This window comes from Rhipicephalus microplus, chromosome 5 (assembly GCF_043290135.1).
Source record: "Rhipicephalus microplus isolate Deutch F79 chromosome 5, USDA_Rmic, whole genome shotgun sequence".
Taxonomy (NCBI): Eukaryota; Metazoa; Arthropoda; class Arachnida; order Ixodida; family Ixodidae; genus Rhipicephalus; species Rhipicephalus microplus.
In genome coordinates, this window is record NC_134704.1 from 146,870,630 (window position 1) to 146,886,904 (window position 16,275).

The window sequence follows — 16,275 nt, forward strand, 5'->3', positions numbered from 1 at the left end:
AGGTTTCATTTCAAGTGCAGGGACGGCCAAAGATGTATTGGTGAGTGCGTGGTTGTACGCAGACCCGACCAGCTGGTCCGCCACTAGGATTCCGGCGATCTCGTGGTGTCTTGGCACTCAAAACACCACAACCTGTTGTTTGAGGGCATAGATTATGTATTAACGAAAGTAAAATGATATAAGGACAACATTTTTTTTGTTTTTTCGGCGTTTTCAACGCTGTTGCAACACTCAAATATTCTGTGTATACAACAGCACGTTTGAATTGTATTTCCTTGATATGCTTGATGACCACAAATATCGCATGAACTTCTGCTGTGAAGATGCTTGTTTCTGGGTGCAGAATACCGGATTTCGAAAAGAATGGGCCAAGAGCTGCATTCTACACACCAGTACGAGGCCCTTACACTTCTGAGAAAAATATCCGGGAAATAGTATTTGTGTTCAAGCTCAAGGAAGTGTGTGCGGATGTGTGCAGTAGGTGCGTGTTTAGTACCGTCCACTAAGAATACGTCGCAGTCCTCTACCACTGCCACGGCGTTGGATATGCTTCGGGAGCCACCAACCAATGCTTTAGCAGTGAAAGCCTGCTTCCTCATCGAGCCTCCTCATATAGAATGAGTAGGGCTGCCTCAGTGAAGAATGGTAGTTGAACAAAACAGCATTGGGCACATCATTAGTTAGGTGTGAGTGAGATGTTCCTCGTCTACATTAATGTTATGGTAGTAAGTACAGGAACATCTTTGCAGATTGAGCGACCATTCGTTTAATTTTACATGCATGCTTTCTATGGGGCTTGTTCGAAAGGCACCCGTAGAAAGGCGCACGCCTAGATGGTGGGCGAGGTCGAGCATCTTTAAGGCTGATGCGGTTGCAGACTGATAGGTGATAGAACCGTAATCGAGGCGCGTTTGTACGAGGCTTCTGTAGAAATCTATTAGGCATTTCCTGTCACAACACCACGTAGTGCGTGACAACACTTCCATAATAGTCATTGTCTTCAAACACATGTTCTTTGAATACTTTACGTGTGGTATAAAAGCTAGTTTGGTGGTCCAAGATTATGCCTAAGAATTTATTTCAGTGTTTACTGACAGACGTTAACCATGCAGTTCATTGTAAGGTTCAGAATGATTGCTCCTCTTTCTAGAGAATAAGACACGCGCTTTTTGTGGATTCAGTCGGAACCCATTTTCATCTGCCCATTTTTATATCCTGTTCAGCTTAGTACACCACCCTGGGGCACCCATGTCTCCTGGACAAATGTTCGGGACAAGGATGTGCCCACTCATACAGGGAGCGTCTGACTGGAGGGATCACTTTCAATTGTACGCAGCATTCTACCTCGTATACCAAAATCTGAGAGGACTCGAAGTTTATCATTGTGCCAATTCTTGTGATAAACCTTTTTGATATCTAGGAACAAAGAAAGAAATAATTGTTTGTGAATGAAAAAGTCTCAGAACGGTGCCTCAATACGTACCAGGTTGTCATAAGTGGACCTATTTTTTTCAAAAACCACCCTGTCACAGGTCAAGTAGCCTTTTTGTTTCAAGGAAGTGCAATAGCTGGCAATTTATCCTCCTTTAAAATAGTTTACAATGGCAACTGGTTAATGCAATGGGCCTGTAACTCGTAACCGATGACGGATTTTTGCCCTGTTTCAATATGGGAACGACGATGGCCCCTTTCCAAGAGGGAGGGAAGACGACAAAAAACGAGATTGCATTCTACAGGGGAAGTATTATTTTTGAGTTTCTAGAAGTAGGTTTATCAGCATTCCATTAATTACACGGTGAGAATCTGGGGCGGAATGGCTGCAGATATCAAGAGATGCCTGTAGCTCCGCCAAGCAGTATCGCTGATTATATGCCTTGTATTCTGTAGATTTCGCGTGGAGTTTGTTTCTGCACTCTTGTCTTGTAGAGTTGGCACTCTGAAGAGTAGTGTGATGAGCTGGAAACCTGCTGGAAGTGTGTGCCCAGGTGGTTTGCCTGGTCTTCAAGCTGTCGCTTTGTGCGTTCACTAGAGAGAGTGGATATGCTTTTTTTTTCCTTCTACTCTTTTCTTACTGTTCTATGCTTTACGGTTTTGTATACATAGGGTGATGGCCGATAAATACGTATGCTAACTTTCTCTTCTAGCTTGTAGGTACGTTCTCCTGCCATTGGACATAACGTTCTCAAAGTTTATAATAGTCTCAGACGTCAGCGGGTTTCGAAACAACTTCCATGCCTCATTTTTTTTCGCGCTATAAGACACTCTTCGTTCTGCCATGGGACACGTCGTTTGCCTGACAGTCCACTCGTTTGTGAAATATATTTGGTTGCAGCGTCGACCGAAAAAGCAGTGAAGTACTCCACAGCAGCCTCTATGCTTAACGCACTCATCTACTTTCAGGTTAAGACAGTAACTTCTTGAAACTGCTCCCAGTCAGCTTTTTGGATCAGCCACTTGGAAAGTGCGGAGGACATTCACTTGCAATTGTAGCGCTGATGACTATAGGGAAACGATCACTTCTATATAGATTAGTCATGACTTTCCATTTGAGGAGTGCAACAAGCGACGGAGATGAAATGCGAAAGTCTATTGACGAAAATGTGTTAGTGATATTGTAATATGTTGAAGCTTCGTGATTCAAGAGACGTGCGCCAGAAGAGAAAAAAAAATGGTCAGTTAGACTACCTCACGCATCACGCCACGAGTCTCCACATAAACTCTTATGCGCGTTGAAGTCTCCAAGTAGAAGATACGGCTCTGAAAGTTCTTCACTTAGAGCCTGGAATTCACACTTATTGAGTTGGCAAGGTGGAGCTATGTAGATTATAACAAAGCGTCACTAGTTCGTTAAATATAACAGCTTGAACAGCCTTTGCCTCAAGAGATGTTTGAAGCAGTAAATATGTGCAGGCTGTTCCTTTATTAACCATAATGGCAACAGCACCGAATGGCAGGACCGCATCATCTCGGTCCTTTCGAAAAATAATGTAACTGCGTAAGAAGTTGGTGTATTTTGATTTGAAGTGTGTTTCTTGCACCCACAAAATATTTAGTGTACGCTTGTGCAAAAGTTTCTGGATATCGTTGAGGTTCTTTAACAGTTCTTTGAGGGTCAGTTGTAGTAGTTGTGTTATTTTAAAGTTGTGTGGTGCTGTGCACAAAATTGTTGACTTAGGTTACAGGGCCTTTTGGGGACCCTGTATTACGAAGCTTCTGTTTTCTGGTGCTCTCTAAACAGTTGCGCCTATCGTTCAGCGTTTGAGTCCCCGGAGAAGTAGGACTTCTACCCATCGTCTCTTGTGAGGTGCTGGAAGGTGCAGGCTCGGCCGGCATGTACACAAAACTTTGGGACCTGACTGCACTTGCAGCGATCTGGAGTCCAGCAGACACGGGAGTCTGCCAGCCCTGTTTGTCAGTTGGTGGAGCAGTACAGCGTGCTTCAATCGGGGCCGATGATTGAACGACCGAAACCACACTCTGTGTGACATTCGCGGGTGCAGAAACATGTGGCGTGGCGCTCCGGTGCGTCACATCTGTGAAGAAAGGATAAGAGGGCTCGTGCAGCGTACAACGTTTACGTGCCTTTTTAAATGACAGATTGAATTTGAGCTTGAGCTCTAAATCTGTTTCTCTATTTCCCATGTGCGGCTTGGTCGTGCGTAGGCAGGGTGATCTCCTTCACAGTATAAACAATGACTTGCTTCTTAGGTGCAGTTGTCAGTTATGTGTTGAGTGGATGCACACCTTGCGCAAGTGGCGCTTTCTCTGCAACTCTGCGATCCATGCCCGAAACGTTGACACTTGAAACATCAACGAGGACTGGAGATTTATGGTCTTACACGGAGCTTGCAATAGCCGGTTTCTATTGAATCCGGTAGGTCGCTGGTTCCTAAGATAGTTAATTTGTGTTTTTTGTAGGGGTCTGTTCGTTGTCATGCCTGATCATTCTTCTCTGTACCTTTACAGTGTTTTCATATTGCGATTCTTTTAACAGTTAGTTGCCGCTCAGATTGATAAGAGAATCACCAGAAATTACCCACGGACTTTGTTCATAAGCCTGTTTGGGCCCACTGAAACAGAAGTGTCTCCGAATGATGCCATTCTGGATAGTTTGTCGTAAGGTACTTTGTCTCGAACCTGTAATAGGAGGTAACCACTTCCCATTTTTGTGATATGACACCCTGGGCCAATTTCTTCCGTTACAGTTTTTGACACTGGGAACGGTGAAATCAATCTGACTTCCTTCTTTTCGTTTTGACTATGAATGACATGATACCTTGAGAAGCTTTGCTTTGGTTTGTTAGGTTGATTGCTTCCTCGGTGCGCCACCTTTTGAGGAAGCGATTAGGAAAGTAGGGAAAGGTATTTGCCATACGAAGAGTAGTTATTTCAGCAGCGATGGTGGCCACCCACCACCAAGCCCCACAAGGGAACGATACAAGGTTGATTCATGAGCACTTTATGCCAGCTATGCATCGCCGCTATAGCCTTATGTATCTACCCAAGGTTGAATACCAACACAAGACTAACCCTTGCCACGGGAAATTTCGAAGTAAATGAAAGAAAGAAGACGACAGGACAGATAAAAAGTGTGACAAAAAGACGAAGATGAGAGAAGAGCGAGACAGGAAAAGGCGACTGCCGATTTCCCCTGGGTGGCTCAGCCCAGGGGTGCCGTCTGGGCGGAGCCGAGGCCAAAGGAGTGTGTTGCTTCTGCCGGGGAGCCTTAAAGGCCCAATCATCTAGCGTTGGTTCTACCCCCAGAATTCCCTCTTCCCCGAACAAGGCTCAGCCACGCACAGCTAGGCATGAGACAGGTAAAAATCTCCCGTTAGCTCACGTCCGTGGTGTAGCTACACACCAAACGCGTGGTTGCGCAGACGCCCTATCGGGGGAGATCAATTTGGAGATCTCAGATCAGAGATCTTAGATAATAGAGTTGAAGGTCTTTAAGTCCATGTCCGTGATCGCAAAAGCGTAGTATATGTAATATAGATACTGAAAGAGCATTGCGGTGTCGTCCCTCTGATTTTGTCCTTGTGGTAGTTTGCGGTTGAAGTATCTATAATGCTTTTATACAAGGGGCGTTCAAATAAAAAGGTGCAAAGTGACATTGTGGGTATAAGTGGTGACTGTGCTCAGAGTATACATCAAGTGACCATTGAAAACGATGCTATTGATGAACTACCCGAAGCCTTCTTTATTCATGGGCCTGTTATGATCGTGGCAAGAACACGTCCTTCACAATGTCCCTAATTTTGTTCTGATAGCTGAAGCGCTTCCCTTCGCAATAATTTTAAGAAACAGAACACATCAAAATCGCTGACGTAGAACAGTGACTGGCTGAGAAATTTCCGCTGCCAGAAACCGGATAGCAGCTCACTTCTCCGCTATCGTTGAGTATCGCGATGTGAATGCCACATTGTTGAGTAAATTGCATGGCGCTATCTTATAAAGACCTTGTGGTCTCTTCAGAGCATGCGGACACCCTCGCATGCTCTGCCCCACAGCGAAAACTCCAATTACTCACGTAGGTGTATATCTACGCTCTCTCATAGTGGCATAAGCATCTATACTGACGGTAAAGTTGTTACAGCTTTTCGTACATTTTCATTGACACATACTTTGTACGCCAACAAGCTCATCAGTCACTGAACCCCGACTCAATGAGACTAAGATTGAGCCACGCATCTGAATTTTCAGTGATTAAGAATGATTTATGTTTTGTTAAGGTTGAATTGAAGGGATGCGGGTTGTGCAAACTTTTTAGTCTTAACCCGTGTAACCCTACTTCAAAAATGGTTCGCTGAGTTGGAGTTGTGAGTTAAAACTATCAGAAGGGCGTTATAAGAGTTCTTCATACACATACAGAGTCGTCAATTGACGCAAGACAACCAAAACATGTATACGGCCCGTCAAGTACATTTGCTTTTTTCCTTAATACCTGCAGAAGATCTTAGCGAAACTCTTTTAATATTTTCAGCAAATAATTGCAAGATGGAGTGATCATATTGCACGAATGTCAAGAAATACCAAAACCTTGCGTGCTACTATTTCAAGTCACTTTTCTGTTATATCCACTAAACAGGATGTGGTGGCTTTATCGAAGTAACTTACGACTTCAACGTTGTCGTCTCTCTGCCGTACAATCACAGATGACTGGTAATGTGTGTCATGAAATAGAGTCCGCTGGATATGAGACGTGTCTATCTGTAGCAAAAAATCACCATAAGCAGTGATCATTGTATGTAATACTTCAGCAGCCGCCATTCACGACCAATATATAAAGATGCGCGACTGCGTCACGAAGAAAATAGAGACACGTTAAGGCCCACCGAGTGCGGACATCGGCATCACACCAAATAAATATTGTGTTAAGACGGAACAGTTCAGAGCATACCGTTATGACACAATCAATTTTACACGAAACAATCACCTCATAGTAAGAACGTCAGGCTATGGGAGCATGGTACAGATATGTTATTTTAAAAAGAAATGGCTGGTTGGCAATCTCCTGCAGAGATTGTGGGGGGAGGTTCATGTTTCAACACTGCGCTATAATAGCTAAGAGGAAAATTATTTTGTATATAACGTAACGTGTATGGCGGTCTATACAAATTTTTAGTTGCATGAAAGGCCACCGAAATTTTTAACTAAGTTTATTGTAAGCAAACACCTCCTGTGCTGAATGCTATCTCTCTCCTGTCTGTGTCTGAGTGGCACAACTTTGTACACTTATATGGAAAGTCAACAGCCCAAATCACATCCTTAGTGTAAATCGTAGCTTTGGTGCGGATGTTTGTCAGTTACACTTCGCTAATGACACACTCTTGATCAACAAGTACTCAAATATCAATCTTTCTTCTATTCTCTTACCCTCGGTCTCTATAAATAACAATATTGTTTAGGCTTTAATTTGAAGAATTTTAGATTGCAGAGGACGTTTTTCTCGTAAACGGTATCATCAATGTTGCACCTCTCCAAATAGTGCTATGGGTTTACCTTTGTAACTGCACGCAATGTTCACCACACGAAACACAGTAGCATATTCCTTTAGGCAAAGCTCTATTTTTTTCCTATCATTTTTCTCTGCTCTAGCTTTGCAGCTCAGTCCCTCTATTTGACAGACAATAGCCTATACCTGTGAATAACAGCAGTCTAGATGAGTGAACTGTAAAGAGCCCTCAAAGAGCATCAAAAAGATTTCTAGATTGGTACGAATCTTTATTTAATTGTGGCTATGCATTAGAGTCTAAACCCACACAAATGAGCCTAGCTAGCACCATCACATTCATACTTGTCTTCACGCCCACGTATTGAAGCAACAAAGTAGGTCTAATAAATCTGCTGAACCAATGCGAAAGCAACTGACGGTAAGAGATCATTTCAGCAGTAACAGCATCATCGGCAGGGATTCTTCGAGCAGAATAAATGCGGCATTAAATCACCTATCAACACAAACACGCTTAGAACCTCTGAACATTCAAAGGACTAAAATGCAAATACGCGGACGCGGGGTAACCCCCACGAGCTCTAAATTGACACTCTGTGCTACCCATCACATTCGTAGTCACATCATCTTGCAGCTCCTCACGGTAAACAAGGGACCGGCTGCAACTGAGTAACATTAAGTTATGTTGATTTCAAGTGCGAATCATCTATCTATCTATCTATCTATCTATCTATCTATCTATCCTATCTGCTTACGTTTGGGTGGCGCTTTCGTGGTGTGAACCAAAATTAGCATGGGAGAGTAGGATGTTTTGCCGAACAGGACGCGCTGGTCAAGACATGAATGATGTCACAGTCCCAACGCGTACGTTGTCAAACACTTCCCGCAAGACATCGGCACACACCCACGGGTGGGTATGTGTTGTTGCTATATGAATATGTGCCACAGGTGATTACCACTTAGTAACTACCCAAGAATGACTAGAACACACATGGGCAATTTTTACGTGTGAGCGTTAAGGAATACTCAACATCGGTAGCGTCGACCTAAAGAAGTCATAGAATAGAAGTCAGGGTTCCAGCTAGAACAAAACCAGAGAATTCCGCGTGGAAACGAAGCAGTCTACGACATAGCTACGCCAGGTCTCGGAACAACTTTTTAAATAGACGCTAATCTTCGTGAAACGTGAAGAGTAGTTGCAGTGCTGCCTACCCAATTTCGTAAACATTACATTAGTGCTCCTTTGATACAGCCGTCACCGTCGGGTTAGCGTGATGTGTCGTTAGGTGCCATGCGCTGCAAGTTGATTTAGGTAGCAGTGTCGAGGACCAGCATCTTCGCGAGGATCAGCGCTACATATCAGCTTCTTGTGTTGGGAATACGCATTTTATAGTCGGCATCATTTTAGATGCGGAGCATCTTATACTCGCGCCTTGTAGTGCGCCGTCCGCGCCGTCCGCACCGCTTCTCGAACATTCGACAGCTGACGCGCGCGCATGCGCCGTCGCGCCGTCGCCCACTCTTCCACCATCTGTGCATCCCTTCCTCCTCTACACACCGCGCGCGCTTCACTCCTCCACCATCTGTGCACCCTTCCTCCTCTACACACCGCGTTCGACATCTACAATTCTCCTGATTCTCCAGTGGACGCGCATGTGGCGTCGCGCTTCGAGAACATTCAACAGCTGACAGTGCATGCGCCGTCGTGCTGTATATATACTCAAGGTCGGCGCTCGCTCGCTCAGTTGCCGCTCGTCGGTTGGTTTGTACGGCGCGTCGACGTCCAAGGTCGCGGTGAAATGAATTCCAACGAATCCACAAACACAATGATCGACGTCCCTTCGACCAGCGCCGCCCTTTCGCATACGTGTGTACGTGTTCACTCATTTAACACCCCCTCCTACAACCACGTTAACCAATTTAGCCATCGACCCAAGTAAGTCGCAATTTAACACCCCATTTCACAACCACGTTAACCAATTTAGCCATCGACCCAAGTAAGTCGCACTTTAACACCCCGTTAACCAATTATATGGTCCGCATCCTCCTCAGTGTTCCCCAAGGGGAAGCTGCGGGCAACTTTTTTCAAGTGCAAACTGTTGGTTACATGAGCAATTCCAGCTCATTAACATATGTCAGTACATTCAACAATTGTACATATATTTAGCGTCATTTTATGGCGTTACGCTCAATAAAAAAAATATCATGGTAACCATCCCTCCGCATGCTTCGGATAAAGTCGATTTTCAGTTATATGGGATCTACCGATCGTTTTCTACGAAAAACGCGAGCACCTGTTTTATTTTATTGAGGTAATATTACTGACAAGCCATTAAATTCGTTCGCGTTTCTTGATTGTATGCCCGTATGATGCTGTTTGCCTGATGCAATAAACGTGGATGCCGTTGTGTTCAGCAACTCTGAAAGTCAATGTTACTCTCAGTGTAGAAAACCTAGACCACGCCTTTTGGAATTGAAATTGACATTCAGTATGCGCAAGTTATACTGAATTTCAGAGCATTTATTGCTGCGCACATATGCTTCACAAATAATGCTTATCTGAATTCATGGGCATGTAGCACTGGTGTAAGATTTTGCACTGAAGGCACTCGTAACAATTGCGAAACTTTTTCACAGAAGCCAACGCCGAAATCAGAAGCTTTTCATGCAATCAGAAATTTTATTCATGAGTCTGCCATGCTGGGGCAGTATCTATGAAACTCGGCGGCTCACCCAAAGCTCAAAATATTATAGGGTATTGACGCAAAGATCAGCGTACTTATGAATCACACCGTTTGTTCCATGGCACTGCATGTTTTTTAAGGTGCGCTGTCGAGACATATATAGCATGAAGGCATATGGCTGCTTCTATTGAGAACCATCATACCGGTTTACTTACTTTAACATCAAATTTAGTTCAGTGAATCACCTTCTTCCTCAGAATTACAGGAATGCGAGTGAAGCTGGGTAACTTTCTGAGCAACTACATGCACATAAATACCAAGTATTGTTGTTGTACCAATGCCCTCTATCGTAGCTCAACTGGTAGACTAATGCACGTTTAACTCCTAGGTTGTTAATTTTGATCCCAGTTATGAAAAGCTTGATATTTCGTCTAGTTAGATTACTTTGAATTTCGGTCATAATCATGACACTTCAGTTAAAAACAGCAGATATAATCCAATACGCTAGTCTTGACTCTACTGTGTTTTGTTTCATCGCTCATGTGGTTGGTATTAGACACATCTGTTTATTACATTGAAAATGTGTTGAGACCGTGTTTTGGGAAGTTTAAAAAACATGCTGGAGGTTAAATTCAAGTAACTCTCAAACAGGCAACACTTTTCAGCTTACCATTTCTACTTCGTCAAGGTCCTTGTTGGTTGTAACAAAAAGGAGGTTGTCAGCGAGGACTGTGCTCTTTTCTAGATTGAGCGTTATCTTCTCATTGAGCTTAAGAACCAAGTTACCTGATGTCGAGCGCTCGTACAATATGCGAGGATATACGTGTTGTTCTGCCATGGCTGGAAAGAAAATTTAATAGAAAAAATATCTCCGTGAACGATGACTCGCGTACAATATTTGAATTAGGAGTGACGCTGTTTTTCAGTGCCTTATAAATACATAAATATTAGCACAACGTGCCTTATACAACAAAACCTCACATGAGATAACAGCGAAGGTCCATTGTTGGCAGTCTGCCGCCATCGTTGCTGCTGCCACCACTTTTGCCGTAACCAGTATTGCACGAAAGAAGTAAATAACTCAAATATATACGAAACACAATGAGATTCCAATACGAGTCCCCTGCGTTCCTACTCAGTATTCTACCACTGAACCACAGCGGTGCTTGGAACTACGTTGCGAACTCACCCTAGGTAGGCTTCACATCGGGAAAAGAGGTATGAGTAACCGCGTGAATATAAGCGATAATGTGTTTTAGGGCAGCTAAATAAATACCAGGCGTCACAAAACGCGAAGAGTGAAAAGAGTTGATCGTCAAATTTTCCAACTTACTATAAAGCCTCAGACGTAATTGCTCATCGTCGTTAGCCATGGCATAAAAAAAGTGAACATATACGCCATAAGGCTTCTTATATGCGGTGATTGCAGTGAAAGTATGACTGAATTCGCTCTGTTTGCAACTGCTGCTAATGCCATTTTCGTTTCGCATTGACTGCTATGTGATTAGCGCCGTGAGCAATGTTTCTTGCCGGTGTTCTTTGCGGCAGACACTGCAGAATTTTTCACATATATCGTAGCGATGTGTGCGTTTTTATACCTTTACGCCTCTATGAACGGCAACGATGAGCACACGTGTTTCGTCATTTGAGAACACTGTCAAATCTTAATCAATTTCAAATTGCGCAACAACGGCCCTTAACAACACGTTGAAGATATTTCCCGACCCTATATCGACGGGTCCCGACCAAAAACTGACTCCGCCGCTGCAAGCACAGCGAAAAATTTTCAACAAGATGGCAGCAAGCCGTAGAACACGGCCACTTCTTTTCTTTATTCGTTTGTATATTTATTTAGTTTTTCACATTACGAGCGAATTTGCAGCAATAAAATTGCTACTTTGTGCGTCACGTGAAATGGTCATTACAAGTTCGCAGTGGTAGCACGCTTCTCCTAAGAATGACGAAAGGTAGCGTAGTGATTGTACTCCTGCTACAAAAAAAAAATGAACATGATTTACAGCGCCAAATGTGCCCTTGAAGCGTGGTTGCTGCGAATCGCATGATGAAGACTGTATTACCAGTCTCAATAAGCATGTGTTCACTGCCTAGCAGGGCAGATAGGTCGCTTAGCTTTCCATATTCTAACCCCCATATTCTAGAACGTCCCTTCACTCAACACTTCACCTTCACTTGAGAAAGCCGATCGAAGCGCCCTCGCTAGGCCAGGCAAGTCACTGTATATCAGATATAATGCGGTGTGATTCCGGAGCAGCGCAGCGTCATTATCAAGTGAGCAGCGGTGCAGTGCTGAACTATGTCAAGTGAAGGGCAAAAGTCGAGTCGAGGAGCGTTTGTGAATACTGGGGTAAAACGGGCTGCCGCTGATGCAACCACAGAACGCGCGCAATTTGGGCTCCTGGCCATGGCCCTTTATGAAATAATAAGGCCACTGAGCTGCCACCTGAGTGGCTATTCACGAGGCTCCTCACCCTAGCTCTTACGACTCAGAGGCCAATAAACCACTGCTGCTGTTTCAAAAATTATTTTAGATGCGGAGCATCTTATACTCGCGCCTTGTAGTGCGCCGTCCGCACCGCTTCTCGAACATTCGACAGCTGACGCGCGCGCATGCGCCGTCGCGCCGTCGCCCACTCTTCCACCATCTGTGCATCCCTTCCTCCTCTACACACCGCGCGCGCTTCACTCCTCCACCATCTGTGCACCCTTCCTCCTCTACACACCGCGTTCGACATCTACAATTCTCCTGATTCTCCAGTGGACGCGCATGTGGCGTCGCGCTTCGAGAACATTCAACAGCTGAAGTGCATGCGCCGTCGTGCTGTATATATACTCAAGGTCGGCGCTCGCTCGCTCAGTTGCCGCTCGTCGGTTGGTTTGTACGGCGCGTCGACGTCCAAGGTCGCGGTGAAATGAATTCCAAAGAATCCACAAACACAATGATCGACGTCCCTTCGACCAGCGCCGCCCTTTCGCATACGTGTGTACGTGTTCACTCATTTAACACCCCCTCCTACAACCACGTTAACCAATTTAGCCATCGACCCAAGTAAGTCGCAATTTAACACCCCATTTCACAACCACGTTAACCAATTTAGCCATCGACCCAAGTAAGTCGCACTTTAACACCCCGTTAACCAATTATATGGTCCGCATCCTCCTCAGTGTTCCCCCGAGGGAAGCTGCGGGCAATTTTTTTTTCATTATCACGGAACTCACCGCTTTTTTCAGGCTTCCGCAAAGAGGATGAATACTAGTATTATGAGAAAGTTTTATTGGCGCGAGGGCCGAAGGCCAAAGAATGCCAGTACAAGCATTGTTTCGTTTCAGGTTAATACTCTAAAATTAAAAGATGTGTAACAAATATCTATAAAATATTTAAAACACAGTGCGTTTAAAAGGAATGTCATTTTGTTAAAAACCTTTATTTTACTTGCGAAAGATGCATTAACGATAAATGAGTCGACAAGGTGCCAGACCGCCAAGGCTTAAGTCCTTGCCTAAGCAAGAACTGCGAAGGCTCAGACATACTTGTGTTTTTGCACCAGGTGGTACCTCACACTCAAGGCGCAGCCTGGTGGCTAGGACATAATAATATTATTGTTAAAGATTTGACTTCCCCAAGATAATGAAGAAGTTTCTTAAAGTCAAACACTGCGTCAAGTGACAAAAAGAGCGCGGCATGGAGTGGGATATGATACCGGTCGTTACGAAAGACGGCGCCGCCAACACGGTCCCGAAGGCGCCACTGCTCCGATCTCCGCCAATCCGGTAACCAGCCATTTGGTAGCATAGGTTTTTCAGCTCGCAACTGCTTCTGCGCAGAGCTGATAGACGAGCGGACGAGACGACGGTGAGTTAATTAAGGTTTATGTACAGCATATATACAGAGGCATTACAAATTCGCCACTGGGGCCGACAACTTAGAGACTCGAAGAGCCGAGCTCTCTTCTTTAACACATAGGTCTCTGCTCGCGCCGCGCCGCAGGGTTTCTTTTATATGCACCTGGTGGATTCTTTGAGTAACCAAATGTCCAACCAGAAGCGCCGCTGGTCGTGAGGTCAGGATCCTCCAATGGGGTCGCCGCTGGGCCGCGTAATTCTCATCGAATCTGGAGCCGCTGCGCTGCACGTGGCTGCACCCAAGGACGAGTGACGTCGCCACGCTATGCGTCAGACTCGCCAGACAGGAAGGCACCGATTGCTTGCTCGACGGCCTCGCTGGCTGAGGTGACTCACTGTGCACGCGCGGCAGAGAGGCATCGCCGCGTGATGACGCCGTTGGGTTATTCGCGTCAAGCGGGCTCGCGGGCTGGCCTTGACACAGATTGCCTTTTTCAGAGGCATGGACGTTCGCTGTGGACTTGCAGGCATAACAGCACCCCCGCCGCCAGACAATGCGCCGGAAAGACGAGCTGCTTACACGTGGCCCGGATGTCAGGTGCGCTCGTTCGCCAGGTCCCTCCAGGTTCGCCTCCAGGGCCATGGGGAGAATGCAGCTCCAGACTCTGTTCCGGGAACACATCCCATTCTTGAGGATGGATCCCAGCTCCACTGGCTTGTCGCCACAACTTGTCGACCAGCTTCGCTCGTCTCTTCTGACGATCTTTGGTTTCAGCACTTGTCGATGGTTCTGCAACTTGTCAAGAACGGTTCGACAACAGACAACACACCATACAAGCAAGCGCCCTCGGTCACCCGACAGAACACCAGACAAAGTATATTACAACATATATCTAGCTACGTGTCTATCGAAATTTCGTTCCCTCTACATCAAGAGGCACATGTGGGACACAAGACTCTTAAAATGAGAACTCAATTTTTTTACACGTACAACAACGTAACGAAATAGAATAGAACATGAAGTTGGCTCCTTGAGCTCATTCTGGACAAGAGCGCTAAGCTAAGGCCGGGGTGAGGACGAAATTTGACCCCGAATCGCCAGCGAGAAACCGAAAAGTGGAGAAGGTACTACCTAAATGCACGGCTCTATGCGTCTGCATGAGCGTTTAGCTTTCCGTTTTTGTAGCGAACGTCAAAGTTGTGCTGTTGGAGTATCATGCTCCACCTCAGTAACCGGCCACTTTTAGGCAACATGTTATTTAACCAGGTGAGAGGAAGGTGCTCCGTTTCGACCACAAACCTCGAACTGGAGACCTAACAAGCTAGCTTTTGAACAGCCCACACGAGGCAAGCGCATTCCTTTTCAGAGGTACTGTATGCCTCTTCCCTGCCGCTGAGTTTTCGACTTAAATACAAAACTGGCCTTTCGTTACCAGCCCTGTCTCCCTGGCACAATACAGCTCCCATGCCGCGATCACTCGCGTCACATTGAATCGTAAATCTCTTAGAGAAATTGGGTGACATCAGAACGGGCTTTTTGCTTAGGGCCTGTTTTAGCTGGCAAAACGCATTCTCCTTTTCTGAGTCTCTTACCACTTTAACCTGCTCGGATTTTCGAAGTGCGTCAGTTAGAGGGCTGGCAGTGCTAGAGTAAGTTTGCACGTAATGCTGATAGTATTCAGCCAGACCCGAGAATGCCCTTATCTCAGATTTTGTGGTTGGTCGTGGATAGTTCACGACGGCGGCTACCTTAATTTCTGAAGGTCTACGCCGGCCACGCCCCACAACGTGCCCCAGGTAAGACACCTCGCCGCACCCTAGGTGACATTTAGTAGGTTTCGCGGTAAGACCAGCCTCTTTTAACCTATTCAGCACGACACGTAAATGCTCGACATGTTCTACCCAGCTGTTTAAGATGGCGACATCGTCAAGATACGGCAGAGCGAACTCAGAGAGGCCTTTAAGAACGCGGTCCTTCAAGCCTGAAAAACAAAAGTGCGCATTTTTCAATCCAAAGCTCAGCTTAAGTGGACGATACGTTCCAGAGGGAGAAACAAATGCGGCATAGCGGCTAGCACGCTCTATAAGGGGGACTTGCCAATACCCTCGCACGAGGTCTAACGTGGAAATATAGCTGGACTGTGACACAGTTTCCACCCTCTCCTCTAGGTTTTGTATCGGGTAAGTTTGGACTCGAGTTATGGCGTTAAGACGCCGAAAATCAATGCATGACCTCGGATCTTTTCCTGGCACCTGAACCAATATTATGAGGGATGCATAGTCACTCTCGCCCGGTACTATGACTCCCAACTCCAGCATTTTATTGATCTCCTCTTTCATGATCTGCTTTTGCGCAGGGGAACAACGATATGGCTTGCTAAGGATTGGCTCCTCACAAATTAGCTCGATATCGTGTTCGATCACCTTCTTGTTTCCGGGACGGTCCGAAAACACGTCTTCAAACTCGGAAACCATCCTGCTCAGGTCCTCCTTTTGGACTTCACTTAACTTAGGCTCTAGGTTCAACTGCTTCAAGATTACCTCCGATCCCCTTTCGATCACATCACTAGAACTCAAAATTTCTGCTCCCTCTTCCTCTGAAGCATTCAACAGCAGATTTACGACTGCTTGACGTTGAACGTATGGTTTCATCAAGTTACTGTGGTAAATTTTGTTCGGCCACCTTTCAATTTTCACTTCATAATTGGTATCAGAAAGCTTCGATATTACTTTGGCAGGCCCTTCCCAATAAACTTCAAGCTTGTTCTTTTTGGACGG

General features: G+C 45.4%; 1 protein-coding gene across 1 annotated transcript in view; it reads right to left on the bottom strand.

Annotated features, from left to right (window-relative positions):
• LOC119174192 (venom metalloproteinase antarease-like TtrivMP_A) overlaps positions 1-16,275 on the bottom strand; it is a 68,583-nt gene that overhangs the window by 37,939 nt on the left and 14,369 nt on the right. The window contains exons 2-3 of the mRNA XM_037425018.2: positions 10,307-10,476; positions 6,118-6,210 (exon numbers count right to left, since the gene is read on the bottom strand). Coding sequence (XP_037280915.2) covers positions 6,118-6,210; positions 10,307-10,476 — 263 coding nt within the window. The remainder of the gene's footprint in view (positions 1-6,117; positions 6,211-10,306; positions 10,477-16,275) is intronic.